We start from the raw sequence: 25,919 nt of genomic DNA, 5'->3' as shown, positions 1-25,919 counted from the left end.
CCTTAAATGGGACATGCGACTTTTAGTGCCATTCCTTTAAATGCCGGTATGTTTGTAAAGTAAAGTAAAGTAAGACTTTATTGAAATCGTATCCTAGTTGGGATTTTGATCGTAAAGTGCAATAAAGGTTTTACAAAATCAACAGCAAAAGAGTATATATATATATATATATATATTATATATATATATATATATATATATATATATATATATATATATATATATATATATATATATATATATATGAGGTCAGTATATTACAGGTTCGTAAATATTTTACTTTGTTTTTTTCATTTTTTCTTGTCTGAGTTTAAAACATGTATGTATTTTCCCAATTCACATAATGATGCTTTATCTGTTCTTGAAAAGATGCTTAGGTCTTGTGTGCCTCTGAATGCGTTTTTACTGAAAAAAATCATGTCTAATGTCTGTGTAGCCTTTGCAATGAAAAAGAAATGTATCTCATCTTCTACTTGCTGCGAATCCGTAGCCTCTGCCACTCGGGTAGCTTGGCTTGCTGTTCCCAGCAGAACACGTCAAGGAATGGCAGGGCTCGTTTTCGCAGCAAATCTTCTACTTGTTTGTTTAGGCAAATAGGGTATGCTCTGTCTATATTTCTATGTTTCTATATGTAATATTAATCAATCAATCTTTATTATACTCAACTCACACAAGCAGAGAGTGTGGTATAGTACATTCCAAAATTGGACAAAGTGCAAAACTGAATGTGTGCACTAATACGTAACTATGCTAATAACCGAAAACTAAACCGAATCCGAAGCAAACTTCAGTTGTGAGGCTGCGGTGCACAGGCTTTGCTGTGATACTCTACTCATCCAACAGATCAGCAGATCCAGCGTACTTGTTGTACTTGTTGTGAGTAGCCTGCCGTCTGAATCATATGCATAACTGCCAAGGTTAAGGTAAAGTATGGCACAATTGTCCTTCCGTTAAGTCTATGATTCCTTGAAATAATACGTTTCGGGGAGGTATCCTGTGCATGTCTTGGCCAGGGTGGCGTCTATCGACACGATCATCGTGTGAATAAACAAAAAAAAATGCTTACCGACACGATGATCGTGTGGATAATGTGGTTTTTCTTACCTATCCACACGATGGTCGTGTCAATAAGACTAATTTTCCGCTTATTTGCACGATGATCGTGTCTATAAGACGCATTTCCCGCTTATTTGCACGATGATCGTGCGAATACGCAGTTTTTCTTACTTATTTGCACGATGATCGTGTCTATAAGACGCATTTTACGCTTATTTACACGATCATCGTGCAAATAAGCGGTAAATGCTTCTTAAAGACACGATCATCGTTTTGATAAAGAACAACACATACCGACACGATCATCGTGTAGATAAGAAAAACAAACGGATAATCCACACGATGATCGTGTCTATAAGAAGTATTTTCCGCTTATTTGCACGATGATCGTGCAAATAAGCGGAAAATGCTTCTTATAGACACGATCATCGTGCAAATAAGTGGTTTTTCTTACTTATTTGCACGATCATTTTGCTTTTCCTGAAACGTCCTTTTTATAGTTTTTTACATCTCAAGACTTTAATTATCATCTCAATTAGAAAATTTGAATATTGAATATAGAGAAAATATGTTTCTTAAAAAAAATATGGGTGTACTCGATCTGGTCATGGAGTTAGGAAGGTTTGCATGTTTGGGTGACTATATCCGCGACTCAATGGCGACTCTATCCCTACACAGCGTGCAACCCCCTAAATTACATATAAACAAGTCATCGTTGATGACCCAGTCCCCGCTTGCTAATGGGTACTTTGATTACAGGTTCTGTGATAAAAATACTTTGATACAGATGGCACTCAATGGCCAAGAATGAGTTCCATGGTGATGAAAAACATAAAACCAATGTAGGCCACTATCCTAAAGGTCATTAAATGAGTCAACTGGGAATTAGTTGACAGGATGTTGCAAAACATTTTTTCATTCTATCCTAACACTAATAGATAACCGGTACCATATTTCATAAAGTTTAATGTAGTATTTACAACACTATGAGATCAACATCTGTATCAAGTTTCATCAAATTTGACGTTGTATTTGTGGATATATCACTCTAATTAGGAACGTTCATTACATATGCAATTACAAATTATTAAATGACACTGATAAATGTCTTTTTCACTGTTAAAGCAATGTGAGCTTAACATCTGTACAAAGTTTCATGAAATTTGATGAAGTATTTCTGACATATCAACCTAATTATGAAACTTCAATAATTGACATGATACTGCTACATGACGTGAAACAACCGACGAGCATGTATGAAATAGGTCAATGTCCTTGTACCAACTTTGAATGATACTGGTGGAAATACCGGTATGTCTGAGTTATGGCTCAGTACATGAGAAAATCGTAACAAATTTGCCGCCACGCAGCGATATTTGATCTTACTGTTTAAAAAATCAACACGTATATGTATTACATAAGTCAATGTCCAGGTACAAACTTTGAATAAAATCAGTTGAGACTTGCTAGAGTTATGGCTCTCGACATGAAAAAAAACCATAACAAAATTGCTACCATGTGGCCATATCAGACCATATCGAGAACAAATCAATGTACTTATGTATACTATAAGTCAATGTCCTTGTACCAACTTTGAATAAATTTGCTTGATACATGTCTGAGTTATTGTTCAGGACATGGAAAGTCGTAAAAAAATGGCCACAAGGCGGCCATATTGGATCGTATCACAAAACAATTCAATGTGCATAAGTATAACATAGGTCAATGTCCTTGTACCAACTTTGAATAAATCAGTTGAGATATGCCTGAATTATGGCTTTGTACACGAAAAAATCATAACAAAATGGCCGCCTGGCGGCCATATTGGATCATATCACAAAACAAATCCACATGCATATATATGACATTGGTCAATGTCCTTGTACCAACTTTGAATAAAATCTGTTGAAACATGTCTGAGTTATGGCGCTGTACATGAAAAAATCGTAATAAAATGGCCGCCTGGTGGCCATATTGGATCGTATCACAAAACAAATCGACATGCATATATATGACATAGGTCAATGTCCTTGTACCAAGTTTGAATAAAATCGGTTGAGATATGCCTGAGTTATGGCACTGTACATGAAAAAATCGAAACAAAATGGCCGCCTGGCGGCCATATTGGATCGTATCACAAAACAAATCAATGTGCATATGTATGACATTGGTCATTGTCTTTTTACCAACTTTGAATAAAATCGGTTGAAACATGCCTGAGTTATGGCTCTGTACATGAAAAAATCGTAATAAAATGGCCGCCTGGCGGCCATATTGGATCATATCACAAAACAAATTGACATGCATATCTATGACATTGGTCAATGTCCTTGTACCAACTTTGAATAAAATCGGTTGAAACATGTCTGAGTTATGGCTCCGTACATGAAAAAATTGTAATAAAATGGCCACCTGGTGGCCATATTGGATCGTATCGCAAAATAAATCGATGTGCATCTGTAGGTCATAGTGCTATGCCTTTGTGCCAAGTTTGAACAAAATTGGTTTGGCAGTGTCTGAGAAACTGTTGATGACGGACGGACGGACGGACGGACGGACGGACGGACACACGGACGGGACCCAATCTATAAGTCCCCGCCGGACTTCGTCCGCGGGGACTAATAAGCTAAAATGCTAAAAAAAAAGTATGCACGACGTTTCAAACTTGACGGCCATCTTTTATCCTGGAAATGTCGCAAACGAGTGATGGTGAGTTCCATACATCGGCTGTGTACGTACTGTGTGTACTACTATGGCGCTTTGCTTGAGGGGTTTGTTAGTTTGACTCAAATTACTGGCAGTGGATCGGCGGAGATTGTCAAATGCAATGAATTTAGCGAGAAAATAGCAAAACTAGGAAAGGAGAGTATAAAGAGCGAGAAGGGAAAAATTACAAAGTAAATGACAGAAAATAAAGAGGGAAAAAAAAACACGTGGCTGCGACCGGGATTCGAACGTGCATCTCCTGAGGCTTGGCTTCCATCGTTCAGATGTGATCACCCTGCGTTCCCGGTGTGCCATCGGGTTATCGATGTAAAAGGAGGAGAAAATAAGCAATATAAATAGAAGAAGTATTGTTGTCTCTTTCAAGCTGCGATTTTGTTTGTTATGCTCTCAAATTCAATTTTTTGGCAGTTTGAGCCTCGAAAACGTGAAATATTGAGATCGCAAACAAGATTTCATTGGTGGTTTATTATAAAACTGCAGTGGATTTTAGCAAGCGATGCCAGCAATTCAATTGTCAATTGAACACGTGGGCCTAAGGCTACATTATGGAGAACACACTTTTTGTCACACGAGGAAATTTTATTTCAGCTCGAAAGCCGTACATTTGAGACCACTTGATAACGCAAAATGGTGACATAAGTGTACAATTTGCATTCAGTGTTCTCACCAGAAAAAAAATTTTGTGGGACATTTTGTCCCGCTGACAAAAAAAAAGCGGGACAACGGATGATTTTTGTGAGACAATATATAAATATGTTAAAAAAGTCAAACTGCAAATACGAACCTTATTCTATGCATGGAAAAAATAAAGGACTCAACAACTCATTCAACTTAAGAACTTTTTTGTGAACATTCGGTGAAAATATCAACTGATATTAATATCAGTGCCTTTTAATGAAAAGTCTATGGGACTTTCGTTCTTTCCAGTGTGAAAGTCCATTTCGGGGCCCTCTACAATAACAGTAGTTGCTGGAGTGTCCAGTCGTTCAGCTCCCAGTTGATTCCTGTCATGAGTTACTTTTTTTTCGCACACTAAACCCCCTTTCACAACCAGCAGAAGGAATAGGCCAAGTCAGCATTTATTTAGATCAGGAAACATATCCCTATGATGTTTGTAAACAATCATCAACTTTTGACGTGAAATTTTGGTCGCCAGCCAAGGCTACAAATTTTGTCAATTGATTGAAGCATGGAAAAAAGACGCCCATGTTCTCACGTATAAGTTCGCCTGGAATAATATACTTATCACATGCGCAAGCCAAGAATTGATAATTGTTTGCATAATAAGGGAACTTTCCTCCAACTATTCCACATTTAAACCTCGGAACTACTTTTGGAATAATATCATCAATCGGCAGTGGGCCAGTTGTCGATCCTTTCCAGTCGTAGGTACTAGGTCACGTGGGCGAGGAACGGAGCAAATGCCTGATAACATCACACAACACGTATCTCCCGCGAAGTTTATACATGATTCCAAACATAGCAAAGACCTAAAAATTATCTCAGACAAAGTTGCGTTATTTTTCGAGAACAAAAAATTCACTGAATCTCAACGGCACGAACACTATAACGTCGTTCCCGTCAAGACCTTGGTTGCCATGCGGAACTCACAGTATAATGCTACCAGCTTCGAGTTCGTTGTTTTCGAAAAATGTTCATGTAATTCCTTAGGGATATACAAGCTTTACATTCTTGTGTTTTCGTAGTTCGGATTATCGTTGTCGTAGCCTATGAAAATATTTATCGTGCCCATGACGCCTCCAGCTTCCGCGAATTCCGTGGACATGTACCGGTATGCATGCAAGGCGAACACCGCACCACGTCCAGTGCGTTAGACTACCACAGTCTCGTGTGGTTCAATACACGAAGGCCGCTGTGTGGTATACGTAATGATAATGCATCCACACATCGGCCATCATGTATCGAATCACAAGTGACTGTGGCTTAAGTACGCCCTCTGACGGGTATTGCCTCCAGATTGCCTCGGTTTCAACCAGGAAGTGTAATTACTCGTTTACGTCCATGGTGAGAAGTATTGGCTGTATGATACGGCCGGCCGCGCCGTACGGCTGGCATCACGAAAGTTTATAATTTCAAAGGCGCGCCACTATTGGCGCGCACGCCCAAGAAATCCGCGACAAAACAGAAAAATACGCGAGAATGTCGCGGAATCGCGGCCTGGTGAGAACGCTGTGCATTTGATCGCAAATTATCATGATCGTGTCGCTAAGTTGCTTTTTATTCCTGCTTACCGACACGATCATCGTGTCGATAGCCACAACGCTTGGCCAGAGTAGGATTCTTTTTATTACGGTCCTACTGCCCGACTGCCCGTCAGGAAATTAACCTTCCAATTACTGTAATCAGTCGACATATCAATACCAAAGACCACTAATATAATAGAAAGCTACAAAATATGAGTCTGTTTTACTCCAAATGCCCGAGTCCTTTGTTTCTTTGCGGATTATGTGCTCTCATGGACAAGGATTGCTCATTGTTATTTCAGTCGTGTTTACATCGGGCCAGAATAGGCGCCCTCACGGGGTGTGATTGCTAGATAGAGGGACTGTGCTCAGAAGTAACATCAAGTTCTCGACTCGACGGGCAGTGTTGCCACTCGTTCACAAATCAACGTTTTGGGGGTCTAGCACGACAAGTTTGTTTAGTTCTATAGTAAGTAATGTTTTTGATATGAGATATCAACTGATTACAGTAATGGGAAGGTAAATTTCCTGACAGGCAGTGACGGGCAGTGCAGTGGTTGGATGTCGACGGGCAGTATGTAAGTGGCCAGTGGTGATGCATGTTCGATCACGGGCACTCTGTTGTTCTGAATTGATAGTCTGAATAAACTAAGCAGCTTATATAATACGAACTTTGATGATAACTGTGTAAGAAATTTGTAACAGAATGCCATTCAGATTGAAATGCCGACTTAGCTACAAAACCAGATCAAGGTCAGACCTGTCTACGTGAACGTCACAAGCGACCACATCGACCGCATTCTTTCGATGGGGGCAATGATGCTAAACGCCGGGGCGGAACGACGCACGCATATATACACGTACAATAGGTACGCTCGCGCAACCTGCGCTGTGTCGTTTCACATAATGATATATATACAAGGGTGTGCAAATCATTTCTGGACGACATTATTTACCGATGAAATGAGTCGAATTCCGTCGCGAAAACGACGTGTGAAATTTGAAATGGCATCGTAGCACACATCAAGTTATGAAAATGACAGACATGTAGTAGATATTCGAAATATGACTGAGAATAAATGCATTGCTAATCCTGACTATGTGCGTTACAAATTGCTGTTATCCGGCGGTAGCGACCTTGGATGTTCGAACATCGCAAAGTATGCTGATATAGCAAATGCTGTTCTGTGGTTTCGTCATGCGCAGAAGAAAGGACATATTTTTTTTATTTCTCTTCGTAGTAAAAACCTTCCAATATAATATTCCAAAGAAGAACATTTAAGTTTTTTTCTTCAGTTTTAGTGAAAGCCTTTCAATAGAACCCGAAAGATTATTTCAAATGTGCATTTCTTTTTACTCAGTCTGTTTTGGTCGTACGGAACGTGAACAGGCCTGGCAGGTCAAGGGTTACATTTTCACATTTTTTTCTTTGTTGTCGTTCTATATTTTAGGCCTACTTTCTATCGTCAGTGAGTTACATTGCAAAAATAAAAAATTTGTTTACCTTTTGCGGACGTTTCAGAGGGTAATAGTATCTGTCCCCCCTGTCACCCCTTTTTTTGTAACGCACATCGTCAGGTTCCATGTTCATATGAGCATACCCTTGTATATATATACATTTCTGAGGCCGGGACAGCAGATGACAGTTCAGAGGCGCTCGCGTGCATAGCTGTCGTTGCGTGCACGTGCAGCCACCGCGCTCATGTACACAGCAGTCATAGCAACGTACCATCGTCATTCTCCGCCGCACTTAAAATACGCGCTTCATGATTGCAGTTAATACGCGCTGGTAAGAACTCTGCTGTGCATGCCGCGGTGCAGAATGACTGGGTGTGAGAGAAAGAATAATCAATCGGGTGAACCAGCAGAATGCGACTGTTTCTATTCCCTTTTGTATTAATGATACCTCATATTTGTTGAGGCTTTTATTTTTTTAATCACGACGTAAGTTCTCCAGCGGCAAACGGAAACTAAAATATGAAATCATACACACCATCATTTAAGAACAACAGAATGCTCGTGGTTCGATCACACGATTTGTGTTGCTACTCGCACTATAGGAAAAAATTGCAAGACTGGAGCGAGAAAGTGACGCTTTCTCGCAAGTGGTGAGAATCACCGGTGAGAATTCAAAAGTTCTCACTGGTGAGCAGTGAGAAATGCACTCCTTGGTGAGAAAATAGATTCTCACTGGTGAGATTATCAAACAAATCAAATTAGAAAAGAATCAATGTTATTGTGTGCATTTTGCTGAACATGGCTGATTTTAATATTTCGCCCTATATATTTGGTATTCGGCAAAGGCATAGTTTGAAGTAAAGTCGAAATTAACACTACATTGTTGACAATATGTGTTACTTTTCTGCATGAACTTTTCTTTTTTAAATAATAGTATAGCTGAACTTCAAACAGATTAACAATTATTTTTATGTCAACCCATACTTTTACATCACAAAGACTGTTATTCTGCCAAAATTTTTATTTTTAACTCATATTTGGTTTTGTATATAAATACCAAAAAGGGCTTATATGATGAGTCGGTGGTGTCTGTATGTCTGTATATTTGTGGGTATGTATGTGCAGATATATGTCCGTCACACACAAAGCTCCCATACCGCCAAAGCTACCATCTCAGTATTTGGTGTACAGGTAGATGCAGGGGTTGAGATGTGAATTTGTTCAAATGAACATGTCAGTGTCAAAAATGTGCAAATGAGGTAAGAAAAAGGGAAATCCTGCAAATGTGCAGGAGTGATGGCATGAGTGTCTGAAACAGGCTTGAGTCATTTCCTGTCATTGTTTATGAACTGTTACATATTAACAGACCAGCTCAAACCATAGACAGTAGAGGGGGGAAGACTGTCTATGGTCCAACTAAGAGGGACTGTTTCTGCTATGCATGTTGCTAAAGTTGACCTCCTGTACCAAAAGTTTCAGACCTTATTTACTTTTGTCATTCTTTTTTTTCTGGTTTAAATATTTCTTGTTGTTTTTCTGGTTGTACTGTGCAGAAATCATTGTTATAACATCAACGTAGAATTTTCCTGCACTGAACAGATAGAAACAATATTTATTGTTGATCTTTGGTACCCATACTGGTATATACCAATTCTGATCAAATTTGAGCGACACCGTATAATTGCGGTATTTTTCAGTCATTTTATAAATTTTGCACTGCACAGGATGATTGAACTAACTGCAATGTTTGAATATGTTAAACTTAAAGAATAAAAATCCTTTGGTCACAGATTGAATTATTTTTTGAAAAGAAACACCTGACATCACTTCTTGGTCTTCTGGCCAGAGGTCCATATATCTTTCTTTCGTGAATATGACTTTGTTTGTGTACCGTCTATTTACTGTCTGTTCTGTGCTGTTTTGTGTCTATGTTTACAACTATTGTCTTACGAATTATGACCTACTGTCATTGGATTATGGATTGGTATGATTGCGATTATTTTAAACACTTTTAGCATATATTCTTTACAGGTTCATGTACTTCAAGGAAAATATGCCTATTATAACAGTAATTTCATCACTTTTAATTTTTTTTCCAATACTATGACAATTATCAGCCGTGAGGTTTTACAAACACAAGACCAGATAAGCATTTTTCATCATTTTCATAGGACTCTCGAAATCGCATTAAAAACATTTAATATTACTTAAAATGTTAACTTGGTATAATTTACAGATGCCAGGTTGTGTTTTCCACATGCACTCAGGTCAGCAGGGAAGTGTGTCATTACTATTTCCGAGATTGTTAGTTCTTATTTCTGAATTATTTAACTTTTTTTCACATTGAACTAGGCAGTTTATACAGTGGCTTAGAATTTTTAGTCCCTACGCACACCGTCCGGGGGGACTTATAGGTTTGGTCATGTCCGTACGTCCGTCCGTGCGTCCGTCCGTTCACGCAGATATCTCAGACATGCCCAGGTCAATTTCTTTCAAACTTTGCACAAGGATAGTACCCTACCCCATACAGATGCACATCGATTTGTTTCACAATGCGATCAAATTTGGCCGTGTTAGAGTACTTTTTAGTTTACACCTCCATAGACTCCCATGTATAAGTCACTTCTCCATAGACTCCCATGTATAAGGCCAAGAAAAATAAAAATTTAGTTTCTCATCGTATTCATATTGCAAAAAGGATGCAGTGACAGAGTTTTTAGTCCCCACAGATGAATTCCAGGGGGCTTATAGATTGGGTCATGTCCGTTCGTTCGTCCACCCGTTCGTCCATCAGTTCACGCAGATATCTCAGATATTTTGACATGTCACGTGACCTCGGTGACCTTTGATCTCAAATATACATATTTGTCCATAACTCAGTAACCACAAGTGCTACACCCTTCATATATGGTATGATGGGACACCTTATGACGCCACATATTGTACCTCATTAATTATGTGCATATCTAATTTTGAGCGAGCCAATAGAGCTAGAGGTCTGATTTTTGGTATATAGGGATAACTTAGCAATACAATTTTTTTGACAAAATGTCACGTGACCTTGGTGACCTTTGACCTGAAATGTACATATTTGTTCATTACTCAGTAACCACAAGTGCTACACCCTTCATGTATGGTATGATGGGAAACCTTATGAAGCCACATGTTGTACCTCATTAATTATGCACACATCTAATTCTGGGCAAGAGAATAGATTTTTGCATATAGGGATTAATTAGGAATACATTTTTTTTCCGAAATGTCACATGACCTCGATGACCTTTGACCTTGATTATACATATATATGCATAACTCAGTAACCACAAGTTCTATGCCCTCCAATTTTGAGAGGATATTAGACCTTAAGATGTCACATCTTGTACCTCATTTATTATGTGCATATGTATTTCATGGCTGGCCAATACAGCTAGAGGTCTGATCTTTTTCCCGATTTAGAACCATAACTTAGACATGCCTCATGTGTTTCAAATTGGGAACAACGACATAGACCTATGTGCCCATAGATCTCAACATATACACTCCAGCAATACTTCTTAGACCACATTTCCCCTCCCCATCAAGACTAATACTCCTATTACAAGTGGGGACTATGTCATTGTCAATGACTTGTTCTGATTGATATATTTAATCATCTTTTGGGTTCTTTGGGTCCATATCCCACCTCATGCCACCACATCATCAACTATTTGCCAACGACTCCATGCCAACAACCAATTACCTGACCTAGCAACATATTAGAGAAGCTACAACGTCATTGACGGTATTTTATAAATTCGCCACTGCACAACAATGAACAACTGCAATGTTTGAATATGTTAAACTTAAATAATAAATTTCCTGTGGCTACAGATTAAATTATCTTTTTGAAAACTAAAGAAATTACTTTTTAACACTTTTAGCATGTATTCTTTACAGGGTCATGTATTTCAAGGAAAATATGCCTATTAAAAACAATAATTTCACCAGTTTTAATTTTTTTTTCAAAACTATGACAATTATTGGCTGCGAGATTTACACCCTCAAAAATCTACTTAATTTTTGAATGACTGAACAGATTTTGACCAGATAAGTATTTGTCATCATATTCAAAGCACTCTTTGGAAACTGCAATAAAAAAATTTAATAGTGACTTAAAATGTTCACTTGGTGTACATTTAATTTACAGATGCCAGGTTGTGCATTTTACATGCACTCAGGTCAATAGGGAAGAGCATCATTGTTATTTCCAGATTGTTATTTCTTATTTCTGAAGTATTTAACTTCTTTACACATTGAACTATCTTTAGGCAGTTTATACTGTAGCTTAGAATTTTTCTGATTGATCACTCATGCCACCACATCATCAACTATTGCCAACAACTCCATGCCAAAAACCAATCACCTGACCTGGCCACACATTGGAGAAGCTACAGCGTCATTGATGGTATTTTTTTTTTCATACCACAGGAAGTTCAACAATCCAACCTGCAATATGTCTTCTGAGAGTAAGGGTGTAATATACCAACAACAAAAGAAGCTGATCTGTGTTGAATATCCTGGATTTGTTAAAAATGTGGATAAAATGCTAGCAACGCTAGGTGGAGAAGAAATTATATCAAAAGTTCATGCTGACCCTGCAAGAAGACTGGAATTGCGTTTCAGGCCAAAGGATCCCTATTGCCATGCTGCTTGTGGGAATAGATATGCAACAACAAGCCTGTTATTGAAAGTGTCAAAAAGAACAAAAAAGCAGCAAGAGAACAATTCTTGTCATATTGAGCACAAATGTGATATTTTGGGTACAGTTGATACAACTTACAGATTTCAGGGCCTGGCAGATTATCAGTATTTGCCCATTGAGAACAAAGATAACAAGGTTACATCACTTACTGGAAAATTGCTCATAGAACAAATTGAGTCATTTGATACATATTTGGCTAAAGATGTACCTCTTTTCATTCCTCCACCCAGCTTTTCTAGAATTGATGTTCCCATAGATTACTACTATCGACCAGATCAACACAGAGATGTTAGTAGACCATCTCATCTCATTGGAGTTGCGAGAGCAAGAAGACCTCACAATGCTGTCTTCGTGAATTTTGATGACAAAGAAGTGCCTACCAAACCATTGGATGCTGCTGTCACAGCTGTAAACAAAATTAATGACACAGCTAAAGAAAATGAACTGCGGGCTTTGTTTAAGCATCGACCATTGTGGTCTAAAAATGCCCTGAAATGTAACATTGATATTCATGAAGAGAAGTTGAAACAACTTCTTCCAGTAGTGGCTTACTACTTCGTAACAGGGCCCTGGAGATCTCTATGGGTACAATTTGGATATGATCCAAGAAAGGATCCAAGAGCAATCAAATATCAAGTTTTGGATTTTCGATTACGTCAAAGTGCTACAGCTGTTGATTTTCCTGTAAAGGCAAAAAGAAGTACTTTCAATTATACTTTACCACTAAGTATTCACAGACCAGGGCCTCATGTTGTACAAGTTAAGGACTTTGCTGAATCTAAGAATGTTGAGGAAGTCAATGAGAAGTTAAGTAGTGATGAATGTAAGACAAACAATCAGCACAAACTACAGTATATCTTCAAAGAGGGATTCTTACCACCCTACCGCCAGATGTTTTATCAATTTGATGATATTTGTAATGACAAATTACAAGAGATGATTCAAGCAAATGCTCAAACTCAAAAATGTGATGAAAAGGAAGGATGGTGTAAACCAGAAACATTGAATAGACTACGTGATCTGATGTCAGAAATGGTAAAACAAACTGTGAAAACAGGTTCAGCTGAGCCAGAATATGGTTCTTAAAGTAGTGAAACCTTTGTTAAAGAAGTCAAGTTGAGAAATTGTGAACTTGATCAGTCTATCAGTCTATCAAGAGCTGTTCTTCAGTTACATGTAAGGTGCATTTTTTCCAAAGCAATAGTTATTATCAGAGATGACATGAAACCCCCTCAATACTATATATATTTCAACACGCAGAGAATCTAAAGTTTAGTATGGTAGCAAGAGTTAACTTGAAGGATGGAGGAGGTACATATTTGTGGTCAAAACCTAAATTTTGGTATTAATGATTTAAAAAAAATAATATCTCACTGGAAATGAGTATGTAGAAAACAAATTTTGTTTTACATTATCTATTGGCATTCTTAAATGGCAGGAGTTGAAAGATTGACATTTTAAAAACGTAATTAAAATGTTGATAAGTAATATTAAAATTACTCGTTTGAAATGAAAGAACTTTATTGCTGAATGAAATTATTATTTTGTTATATATCGTATTTAGAGAACAACGTGAAAATTTCACAAAATTTGACCCAGTAGTGTTGAAAACAGAAGAAAAAGAAGCCACAGGTGATTTGCATAAATTTACACTTCTCTCTCACCCAACATACAACTGCTTGACATCCTCTTTGATTATTAAATTAGCAAAATTGAATCAATCTTTGCAAAAAATGTCTTTGAGGAAAATATGCTGTATGCTGTGTTATTTGCTAGACTGCCTTAAGTGCTCACTGAGATTTTTTGAATTGGTGATGAGTGCCTTGACTACTTTTGTTTCCAAATGGTACAGGGACAACAAACTTCATTCTGTATGGGCTATAACTTTTTCCTTCAGGTGATAAATAAAAAATATATACTGTGATATGCATCAACTTTGGTGTCATATTATCTATAGTTATATTATCTATAGTTATTAGTCCTCACGGACACCGTCCAGGGGGACTTATAGGTTTGGTCATGTCCGTGCGTCCGTCCGTCCGTGCGTCCGTCCGTTCACGCAGATATCTCAGAGACGCCTGGAGCGATTTCGTTCAAACTTGGTACAAGGATAGCACTCTACCTCATACAGATGCACGTCGATTTGTTTCACAATGCGATCAAATTTGGCCGTGTTAGAGGACTTTTTAGCTTTCACCTCCATAGACTCCCATGTATAAGGCAGTCCATAGACTCCCATGTATAAGGCAGTCCATAGACTCCATGTATAAGGCAGTCCATAGACTCCCATGTATAAGGCAGTCCATAGACTCCCATGTATAAGGCAGTCCATAGACTCCCATGTATAAGGAAGTCCATAGACTCCCATGTATAAGGAAGTCCATAGACTCCCATGTATAAGGCAGTCCATAGACTCCCATATATAAGGCAGTCCATAGACTCCCATGTATAAGGCCAAGTAAAAAAAATTTAGTTTCTCATCGTATTCATATTGCAAAAAGGATGCAGTGACACAGTTTTTAGTCCCCACAGATAAGTCCAGGGGGCTCATAGATTGGGTCATGTCAGTCCGTGAGTCCATCCATGTGAGTCCATTCGTTCACGCAGATATCTCAGACACCTAAACAAAATGTCACGTGACCTTGGTGACCTTTGACCTCAAATATACATATTTGTACCGTCATATTTGTCCATAACTCAGTAACCACAAGTGCTAAACCTTTCATATATGGTATGATGGGACACCCTATGACGCCACATATTGTACCTCATTAATTATGTGCATATCTAATTTTGAGCGAGCCAATAGAGCTAGAGGTCTGATTTTTGGTATATATGGATAACTTAGCAATACAATTTTTTTAACAAAATGTCACGTGACCTTGGTGACCTTTGACCTCAAATATACATATTTGTCCATAACTCAGTAACCACAAGTGCTACACCCTTCATATTTGGTATGATGGGACATCTTATGACGCCACATATTGTACCTCATTAATTATGCACATATCTAATTTTGAGCGAGCCAATAGAGCTAGAGGTCTGATTTTTGGTATATAGGGATAACTTAGCAATACAATTTTTTTTACAAAATGTCACGTGACCTTGGTGACCTTTGACCTCAAATATACATATTTGTCCATAACTCAGTAACCACAAGTGCTACACCCTTCATATTTGGTATGATGGGACATCTTATGACGCCACATATTGTTCCTCATTAATTATGTGCATATCTAATTTTGAGCGAGCCAATAGAGCTAGAGGTCTGATTTTTGGTGTGTAGGGATAACTTAGCAATACAATTTTTTTGACAAAATGTCACCTGACCTCGGTGACCTTTGACCTCAAATATACATATTTGTCCATAACTCAGGAACCACAAGTGCTACACCCTTCATGTATGGTATGATGGGACACCTTATGACGCCACATATTGTACCTCATTAATTATGTGCATATCTAATTTTGAGCAAGCCAATAGAGGTAAATGTATGATTTTTAGTATAGGGATAGACTATAGGATAGAAATTTTTTGACAAAATGTCATGTGACCTCGATAACCTTTTACCTAAAATACACGATTATGTCAATAAATAAGTAACCACAAGTGCTATGTCCTTTATATTTAGTAGGATCGGAGACCTTATGACAACACATGCTTTACCTCGTTAATTATGCCCATATGTAATTGTGGGCAAGCCAATAGAGCAAGAGGTCTGAATTTTGGCATATATGGATTAATTAGCAATACAATGTTTTTTTTCAAAATGTCACGTGACCTTGATGACCTTTGACCTTGATTATGCATATATATGCATAACTCAGTAACCACAAGTTCTTTTGGCTTCAATTTTGATTGGATAATAGACCTTAACACTTTCACTGCGTAATTAATTTTTATACGTGCATTCCTGTGCGTAGTTTTCTATGGATATATGGCCTTATAAATATTGATTTACATGCATGAGCTGTATCTTTGTAACTATACGAGTATTCGGGACAATTTTTTCAGTGAGTATTGCAATGTGACAGAGCATCATAAAAATGAACAAAAAGTCACGTGACTCATCTGGAAGGTCACGTGATAGTGGCGGCCATATTGGATTTTAGAAAAAACTCAAAAAATGTTGCTTTTTTTGTTATTTCAATATATAAATGTATTTTTGGTCAGCGTAACACTTATAAAATTACCACTTACATTACAATAACTCAAATTAATTAGGGGGAACACATACTCTAAAACATATTCAACATAAATGAGGTAAATATGCATATTTATTACAAGTTCATCTTCGAACAACAGGTATCATCTGACATTCAAAAGAGAGATATATTATATATATGCTTATATACTTGTAGGTAGTCCGATGTGTAATTGTCACTGATAGATTGATGTCGTACAACATCAACAGGATACCCAATCAACATTTATGACGTTGGTAACCGACCCTTTGTAGCACTTTTCTCTCAGCATGCTCAGCTGGCCTACCTTTGTGTCTTGCTTGCAATCTCTGTCTTTGCTCAACTGGTTCGGGAACATATTCAAGTTTGGTATTAGAGTTGTTATTTGAAATTTGACTTCCGCTATCTCCGTCGAGTTCAGTTTCACGACCAGTGACAATTCCACTATCACTGTCTAGGAAAACATGCTCAAGGGCTTAGTCAGTGTTAAAATGTGCCTGCGTCGCCATTTTTAAATACCCCCTGACAGAAAAATAACAACTGATCACACGATCCTAACAAATTACGGCAGAGAAATGACCGAGTATGGCGGCTTTTGTTTACAAATTTTGCGCGCATGCTCATTTAGGTTTGACCTCTACCTTGTACGCTACACTAGGCTTGAGGAAATAGTCAACAAACATGATGTAGATCAGACAAAGCCAACGTATATCGAACGCATACAAACGCGTACGTTCTTGGCGCGTTTACGCGCCTCCCGCAGTCTGGCCGTTGGCGCAGAATGTGCCCTCCCGCGGTGAAAGTGTTAAGATGTCACATCTTGTACCTCATTTATTATGCACATATGTATTTCTTGGCTGGCCAATACAGCTAGAGGTCTTATCTTTTTTCCCGATTTAGAACCATAACTTAGACATGCCTCTTGTTTCAAATTGGGAACAATGACATAGACCTATGTGTCCATAGATCTGAACATATACACTCCAGTGATACTTTTTAATGACCACATTTCCCTGCCCCATCAAGACTAATACTCCTATTACGAGTGGGGACTATGTCATTGTCAATGACTTGTATGACTTAGATGGCACAAGCCCACTAATTCACTTCCGGGTTCGTTACCAACGAAGATAGTTCGGAAGAAAAATAGTGCAGACCTTGACGTTTTGATATCTGCATGGATGCTTGTTTAGTTTGAACTTAAACGTCAAGAATTTTTGTAAAGATATTTTTCTGCCTGAATCAAAATGCAGACTTGTGAATAATGGCTTAAGCATTTGGTGGTAATATGAGGAGTTCTAGGGCTAATAGAAATCATAACAATAAGCCTGAATTTTGTCAAAAACACCACTGAGGGTGCTATTTTCATCGCTATCTCAAAATTTCCGTGGACTTGCCCACGCAAGAAATTAATCAGTAGTCAAGCTGACATTGACCTAACACCTGTTAAGAGGATTCGTGCCGCTGAATGTTTTAAAATAGGAAAATCGAGCTCAACGCTACTGTGGTGGCCTATTAGAAATTAATTAGTGGTCTTGTGCCAGATTTCAGTCTGCCAGGCCGCATGATGCTGAAAGTTGCTTCTTCATGGTAAACTTGCAATATTGGTCAGAATTGACCTTCATATTTTGGTGATTTAACCTCAGAGAAAAATTCGTAACAATTTTATTTGCAGATTTGACCCATAACAGAAACAAGGGGATGACTCTAATTTGAGTAAATAGGTTTAATTAGCGAATAAATTGCTTTTTTGGTACGTACTGCTGTGAGAGTAAAGCACAGAATTTAAAACGTCATATTATTTGAAATGTAAGCATGCGTATTTGGTGCATGGTAATGGTTTGCGAAGCCGCAAGATTGTATGGACTAGGCTTCCTACGGCAAGCAGTCAGGAAGGTCTCTGCACACCCGGGTCTCTGCTGACTGATTCAGCCTAAAAACACAAGAAATCTGATAAAAATGTTGGAAAATAAACATTGTTTGGTCAGATTGGAAGACTACTGCACCACTTAGAGTTAGTCGCCACTGTGTATCATGCTTTCCCCCACCGAGCCACTAGCCGAATGCTTGAGGATGAGAGCAAAGCACGCGGCAAAATTTTTTAGATGCACTGACAACTGCTGGAGCGGCTACCAGCAGTCTGCATTGATATAGGGCCTAGGGAGGTTTTTCGCTCACATTTGGTATACCAATGTGAGGTTATCATATAAGCTGAACTCTATGGCGTCTGTATGCATGTATGTGTGTATGTATGTACATATACCGTAGTATGTCCGTCAACATCAAAAACTTGACAACCGCTGCACTTTTTAGCTTGATATTTGGTGTGTTGATGCATCCTGGGCAAAAGATGGGAATTTGTTCAAATGAAGTCTGCATTGCCAAAATTATGCAAATGAGCCTACAAAATGTGAAAATGGTCAAAAATTAATAACTTTAGAACAGCTGTTTTGATTGCTTTGAAAATTAGTGTGCAAGTACCTTAAGTGGACCCTATACACTTTTATGTATGTTGTGAAGATATCTTGAATTTTGTATTTTTGCTTAATTTTTTGGTTATTTTTCTCATTTTAAGTAAAAATTCTTCTCTGAAACTGCCAGCCAATTGCTCTCAAATTTGGGTTGGATATTTGCAAGGGTGTTACCCTTCTAATTTGTTGAAATTACAACAAAATTGCTGTTTTGGGGCATTTTTTGTCATTTTTGGTCAAAAAATCGTAAATTTTTTTTTTCTTAAAAACTACTGGACAGACAGCTTTTATATTTGTTGTACAGATGCCCAGGGATGACAATAGTTGGATATGTGGAAATTGTCCTGAAATATGCAAAGTTGTATTTTTAAGACAATTTTGTCATTTTTTGTAAAGAAAATGTATTGTTAAGACAATATTGTCATTTTTGGTCAAGAAAACTTGTTCTCAAAAACTACTTGTCTGGTAGCTTTGTAATTTGGTATAAAAGTCCCAAAGGATGTACTCAGATAAATAATCTGGTAAAAGTGTTGGGAAACCCCTAAATTTGTATAATTTAGGTAATTTTCTCAGTCTCTGACCTTAAATGACCCATACCAACCCAGGATATGTTGTGAGACAGTGGTTAAGGCTGTGAACATAATTTTCTCATATTTGGTATCAATTTGTAGTGAAATTTGATCCAGAAAACAAAGCTGAGGTAAATTTTTTCATTGCGTACCAATTTTTGCAACTTTTTTTATGTAAGACACACAAGAACTGATAAGGAATTTGGATCCATCTTAATGCCAGATGTCATAATCACCAGCCACAATGGAAGGCATTTCACTGTCTGTAACTAACTTATTAGTACTGTTTACATTCGAAGAGAGTGTACGTTGGCAGAGAGTTGCATTGGGTCAAATAATGATCATAGTATCCTTGTAGTGTTTCTTATGACATCTACATTATGTTTGAAACAACAACAACATAACAGTTATGTTCATTGAATTTTTATTACCGGTAATCAACAACATGACTAATAAACCATAAACAACAATGCAAACAACAACAACAACAACCAGATTTCTGGGTTCCCTGTGGTCTCAGTGTAGTCTTATTCATATCTTTAGCAAACATTTTGGGCGTTAAATGCGATTTTGATGACTACTCAATCAAAAGTTTTAAGTCCATTTCTGATCAGAGTTAGCAGACGAACTCAAACTTGGTATGTGGCGAGTGTAGACATAATTCAAAGTGGCATATGTAACAGTAGTTCTGTGTGATGATCAACTTTGCTCGTCTGTCGTGTTTCCTCGGGCAAGAACCCTATACTTTCTGAACATTACAGACTTTAATAATATGCAACGCCGACTGAACGACACCGTGCAGACTGGACGATGTATGATGTGAACCTCCGCAAGGAAATAGATTATTCAATAGAGCTAACAAATCACTTAGATCCATTAGCATTCATTGATAATGTGGAATCCTTCTGGTTATATATAGGCATTTTTCGGAAAAGAAAAACTGCAGTCTCCATCATCAATGGCCTGATTTATGACGCATCGCCGTGCAGTGGCAGATGATACTGAACTGGGCAAAGCTGTCAAATAAATATAGCGTGCAGGTACCTTGCCTTTGAATATCAAAAATGTAATGGAAATAACCTGCAATGGGGAAAGGATTGCGGAAACGCTGTCAGACACGTGGTGAACACAACCAGAACGGTATATGACAATGTACATAGGGTAGTCTGGACACTAAATCAAACGCATATGGTGTGGCGCTGATAGAGAAAAATTGATCACACAATCATTTGTATAGCTACACTTTATCATATCGATATACATATATTTCCGAAACATTATAATGCTACCAAAGTTAGGCAAAAGCAAAATTACCATGAATTATTCATTATATGTATCAAGTGCCCTTATTGTGTCTACATCGCCCTTCCAACGTGTACTCTAGGGAGACATCATCAATCTTGATGGTATCCGTCACATGCACAGCAGAAAACGCCAATGTTTTTTGCTGTTGAAGTTTGTATACAAAACAGCTTTTCTTGGCGGCTGCAACGTATCAAAATGAACATGTCTTTGTGCTAGGATTCTTGAGAGGCTTAGCTAAGAAGTACTTCAATGTAGTATGGTCTATTTGCTTTAGTTTTTAAAAAAAATTGACACTTTGACCCATATTGCAACTTTAATATAGTACTGGAATAAATTAAATGCACATCACTAAATGTGACATTGTGTAGCTCCTAGTAAACAAGATTGATCAATTACACAGTCACTGCTGATATTGAAAGTATCTGAATTGATCTAAGTTTTCAAAGACTGATTCAGGGATGTCTAAATGACAACCATTGACACATAACAGTGGAAATAGATGTATTGGTTCATGTCATGAAACAAAATAAAAGCATGTTGATGGTGTAGTGTAGTGCTGTAATGTGTTCTTTACATGCATCTAGTGGAATTACTGTGTCTTTTTGGTTTGCAATTGCTGTGCTTCACATTTCAGTTACTTTGTTAATTACTGCTGATATGAATAAAACATAGGCACATGCACAATGTATGGAAGATAGCTGTAATTTCTGTGTTGCTTGTTTTGAAGTTCATCTCTGTCCATCCATATCTGTTTAAAATCAAAATAAGACAAAGGTGGACACCATGTTCCAAAAGGAATGTACAAGAAACATGGTATGGATGGACAGAGATGAACAGGGTGACCACTCCCCCCTGCGCGCGACAAAGGTAAATAAAAGGTGGAATATAAATTGAATAATTCAGTGTGTGTGTGTGTGTTTGTGTGTGTGTGTTTGTGTGTGTATATATATATATATATATATATATATATATATATATATATATATAAGATAGGAACTTAAAAGTGTCAATTCTAAAGTTTGAATACAGTATTTTGAATGAGCTGTGAATGTACGTCATCCTCTTTAATATTTCCACTTTTAAACAAAGATGTCTTGATATGCGGGGCAACAGTTATGGCATAGTGAATTGGCCAAATCCACAAAGATGGATTCATATCATTTATTTAAAAATAATTTGTCATGTGAAAAGTATTTGAGATGTATAAATATCGAGATATTTAGATTATATCTTTGTAAATTTAGAATTTCGAATCATAACCTACTAATTGAGAGTGGACGTTTTGAAGGTTTGTCAAGAGAAAACAGATTATGTCAGTTGTGTGATTTGCAACAAGTTGAAACAGAATTTCATTTCTGTTTAATTTGTCCAGTTTACAAGGAATTAAAGAAGAGATTCCTCTCACCATTCTTTTATGATCAACCATCACTGACGAAATACTCTAGCCTTTTAAGCTCGGAAAATACTCATACAATATTAAACCTGGCAAAGTTTATTTCTTATAGTTTCAAACTAAGGGGTAGCATTTTAGAGAAAACTTGACTTTCTTCACGTTTATCTCTGTACAATTTCCATTGTAGTTCTTTCACTAGAAGCCCCACTATACTTGTCTGTATAATTATTTTTCAACCTATTTATGAGAGGCCGGTGGCCTAAGATACTGAATAAATTATCATATCATATCAATGTACTCCATTCTTTTTATGCATGACCAGATGTCCAGAACTGTTGTAAGAAAAATGTGATTGTGAAATATTAGTGCATGTTGATTCTCTAATACTGAATTCTCATAGTGGAAACAGAAAAGTATCAGGAACTTGTCATGCTTTCCATATGAACAGCAGATTTCATAATGATTAGTACACTTTGTAAAACAGACTTTCAGTTTACAGACATCAAGATATTTCCGACATATATATCTGATATATTAATTTACTGCACCCGAAGGGCATGCCGAAAAATATTAAACATCCAGATATCTCTGATATATATATATATATATATATATATATATATATATATATATATATATATATATATATATATATATATATATATATATATATATATATATATATATATATAAGAAACTGTAGGAGTTCAGGTGATCCCCAGTGGAGCGTGGAATGGGGTGAAGATAGAAGAAACTTGGGTTGAAACACACTACCACACCTGGTTGTTAGGTTCCAAACGTATTTATTATACCTCAAACACAACGTTTCGCTCTAAATTTAGAGCAAAACATTGTGTTTGAGGTATAATAAATACGTTTGGAACCTAACAATCAGGTGTGGTAGTGTGTGTCAACCCAAGTTTATTGTATATATATATATATATATATATATATATATATATATATATATATATATATATATATATATATATATATATATATATATATATATATAGATATATATATATATGATATATCTGTATATATATATTGATATATATATATATATATATATATATATAATATATATATATATATATATATATATATATATATATATATATATATATATATATATATATATGAAAGTCATGCAGCTGAAGGGCACGCTGAAAAATATTGTTTGATATTTTAAAGAAATGCGCCCAAAGGGCACACTGAAAAATTTTAAACATACAGATATCTCAGATATATATATGCCTGATATATTAAAGTTTTGCTCTAGGACGGGGCTCCGAAAAATATGTCTTATTATTATAAAAATATGCGCCTGAAGGGCGCGCCGAATAATGCAACTGGATGATGAAATTTGTGGCTTACGCACAATGCATTTTATGCAAGTATGAGCCATGTTGAAATTCAAAAACACACTGACCCCCAATTGGGTATTTCAAAAACTTGGTGACCCCCCTATAACCAAAGTCAAAAACAGGGTGACCCCCATGAATCCACTCCCCCTCCCCGGCTGAAGAAACTGACCAGTCCCTAAGAGAATCCTGTCCCACAATGCACCGGCCCCGCGACGACTTGACCCACAACCCACTCTTGATCACCATTCTAACTTCTTCTAATAATAAGTGGCAAGAAATAGTCAAATAAAAGGAAAGAATAGACAAAATGAGCGGGTTTTTGCGGCATTTGACAGGAAAATTGCACGGAAACACATAAGGATGTGTCGAGAGATCCTGTGAACTTCAACGGTCATGACAGTTATCCAACAGCTAGCTAGTGTAGGCCTATCGGTGCTACGCAAACTTCATTGTTGTACCTCCTGATTGCCAGGTAGGTCTGAATCCTCATTCAACTGAGATAACCCCGCATAACAAAAGACCTATGAAAGGTCCTTTGCTTGACTTGATACCTGTACTTGGAATTCTCAGTTGCATCAAACAACGGGATAAACTCGTAGTTGAGTCCGATTCTCCACAGCCGAGTATAGCACGCCATATACCCGGTTCTCTTGACACGGACGTTCATGCAGACCACGGACAGATGCTTCGCTTGCTGCAGCGGGCATTGTTTTTCGAGCTGTAGATTTCTGTAGCTTGCATTATTGTCAATTGTACTCCTGTTTGGCCTCTTGAAATGAAAGCTCTCATCCTTGCTAGTGATGTCATGGAGTATAGCCCGGTCATAGTCTGTTGGCATATACACGCGTACGGGTAAGTGTTTAGCTCCATGGCTCGAGCGATAACAGTAGCTGAGCCCCATTCAAGAAAATCATGATCAAATGTGATCTCAATCCAGCCTGTAATTAGTACTGTTTCAATATTCAGCAGATATTTAACTTAGATTAACTGACCTTTTATTGCGTGTTAGATTTGGTAAGTATAATTGGTATGCTTGTAACAGATCGGCCGCCATTTTAACAAGCAGCAATTATCGCAAACATTATAATCAACCCGTAACCTAGTGCGGCATTCTTGGATATGTTTTCAACAGGGGGGACCCCTAAATGAGCATGCACAGTGCGATGACCACTGCCCTTTAAATGTCACAACAGTGCACACATTACCACAAACGTAGCTACCTGGAATGTCAAAAAAATTTGCGTTCCAATATAAGTGATTGTAACTGAGATGCTTAAAGTTAAAAATTATTAAGAACAAGCTATTTTGACTTTTTTACAAGTTTGGGACAGGTGACTTTTAGAAATTTCTTCAAGAGTAATCAGTGAAGGTGATTAGGGTTGCGCTGCATGTCACACAGCATACCGGTATTTTGTTTTTTTGCAAATGTTCATCAATTTTTTAACCCATGATTTAAATATTGGTTGGGTTCACCTTTTAGCTTGTCAAGCAGTCATAAGTTGGGTGATAAAAAAGTGTGGTAGCTACATACCTTATATTTTTTCAGTTATAGAAGTCCCAATAGAAATCCCACAGTGCACAGTACATGCAATGGTTTTTCCTCCCTTAAGCGAAACACTGCACAATTTCCGGTTGAAATTTGTGCATTGACAAGCCTTGAAATAGATGTCTGGGATTTCCTTTATATGCCTTTGTTATTTTTTGTTATGAACTATTAAAGATGTTAGACTAAGGTGCTTTTCCAGAAATTGTAATTGTCGCGCCATATAATTTGGATGGAGACCTGGAGAAAAAATCGCAGACACAAATTTGAAGGGTATTGGTAGGGCTTGTCAATACATAAATTTCAACTGGAAATCGTGAAGCGTTTTCACTGAAGGAAGGAAAAACAGATTTTAGCAAAACGCTTGTCATGTGACTATTATGCAAATAATGACTGTGTACTGTGCAGAGTCAGATTTCCTAGTGTCACGGACCCTATTTCCTGGCTTATTTCCCCTCCAAATTTCAAGATTTCTAAAGAATTTAAATTCTTATAAATTTGAATAAAAGGCATTTCAGTTTTTTGCTTATGATTTTTAAGGACTCTTTTGAGTATCAGTCTTTCTTCAGTCCCTGCCATATTAGAAAGAGGACAAAATAAAAAGTAAAATAGTCGTTTCTCTCTACATACTCTTGTTTCATGTGAAATATAAAACACAAAATAGTATGAAATTTTTTATTCAAATTTATACCAATATTTGAGATTTTCTACCCCAAATATATACCCCCTCTTCATCTTACGAGTAAATTAAATATTGCTTACATACTAAACTTTCGATCCTCTGCTTTTTGAAAATAAGTGGGGGGGGGGGTTCCTTGTCATCTTGGGAAACATTGCGTCGAAAAAACTCTGTTGGTAACGTGCAGCTCTACCTTATATTTGAGGAAAATATTT

At 37.2% G+C, this 25,919-nt stretch overlaps 1 protein-coding gene across 2 annotated transcripts; it reads left to right on the top strand.

Moving 5' to 3' along the window:
* Positions 1-782: 782 nt before the first annotated feature.
* On the top strand, positions 783-14,110 carry LOC139139397 (general transcription factor 3C polypeptide 5-like). Of its 2 annotated transcripts, none has more exons than XM_070708305.1 (2): positions 783-923; positions 11,913-14,110. In XM_070708305.1, exon 2 carries the CDS (start codon positions 11,938-11,940, stop codon positions 13,270-13,272), a length of 1,335 nt encoding a protein of 444 aa, XP_070564406.1. In that variant the 5' UTR covers positions 783-923; positions 11,913-11,937; the 3' UTR covers positions 13,273-14,110. The 2 variants fall into 2 exon arrangements, with proteins under 2 accessions (XP_070564406.1, XP_070564407.1); XM_070708306.1 differs by having other exon boundaries at positions 789-876.
* Positions 14,111-25,919: the final 11,809 nt, after the last annotated feature.

The sequence above is a fragment of the Ptychodera flava genome, chromosome 8 (assembly GCF_041260155.1).
Source record: "Ptychodera flava strain L36383 chromosome 8, AS_Pfla_20210202, whole genome shotgun sequence".
Taxonomy (NCBI): domain Eukaryota; kingdom Metazoa; phylum Hemichordata; class Enteropneusta; family Ptychoderidae; genus Ptychodera; species Ptychodera flava.
This window is presented reverse-complemented; position numbering and strand designations above follow the sequence as displayed.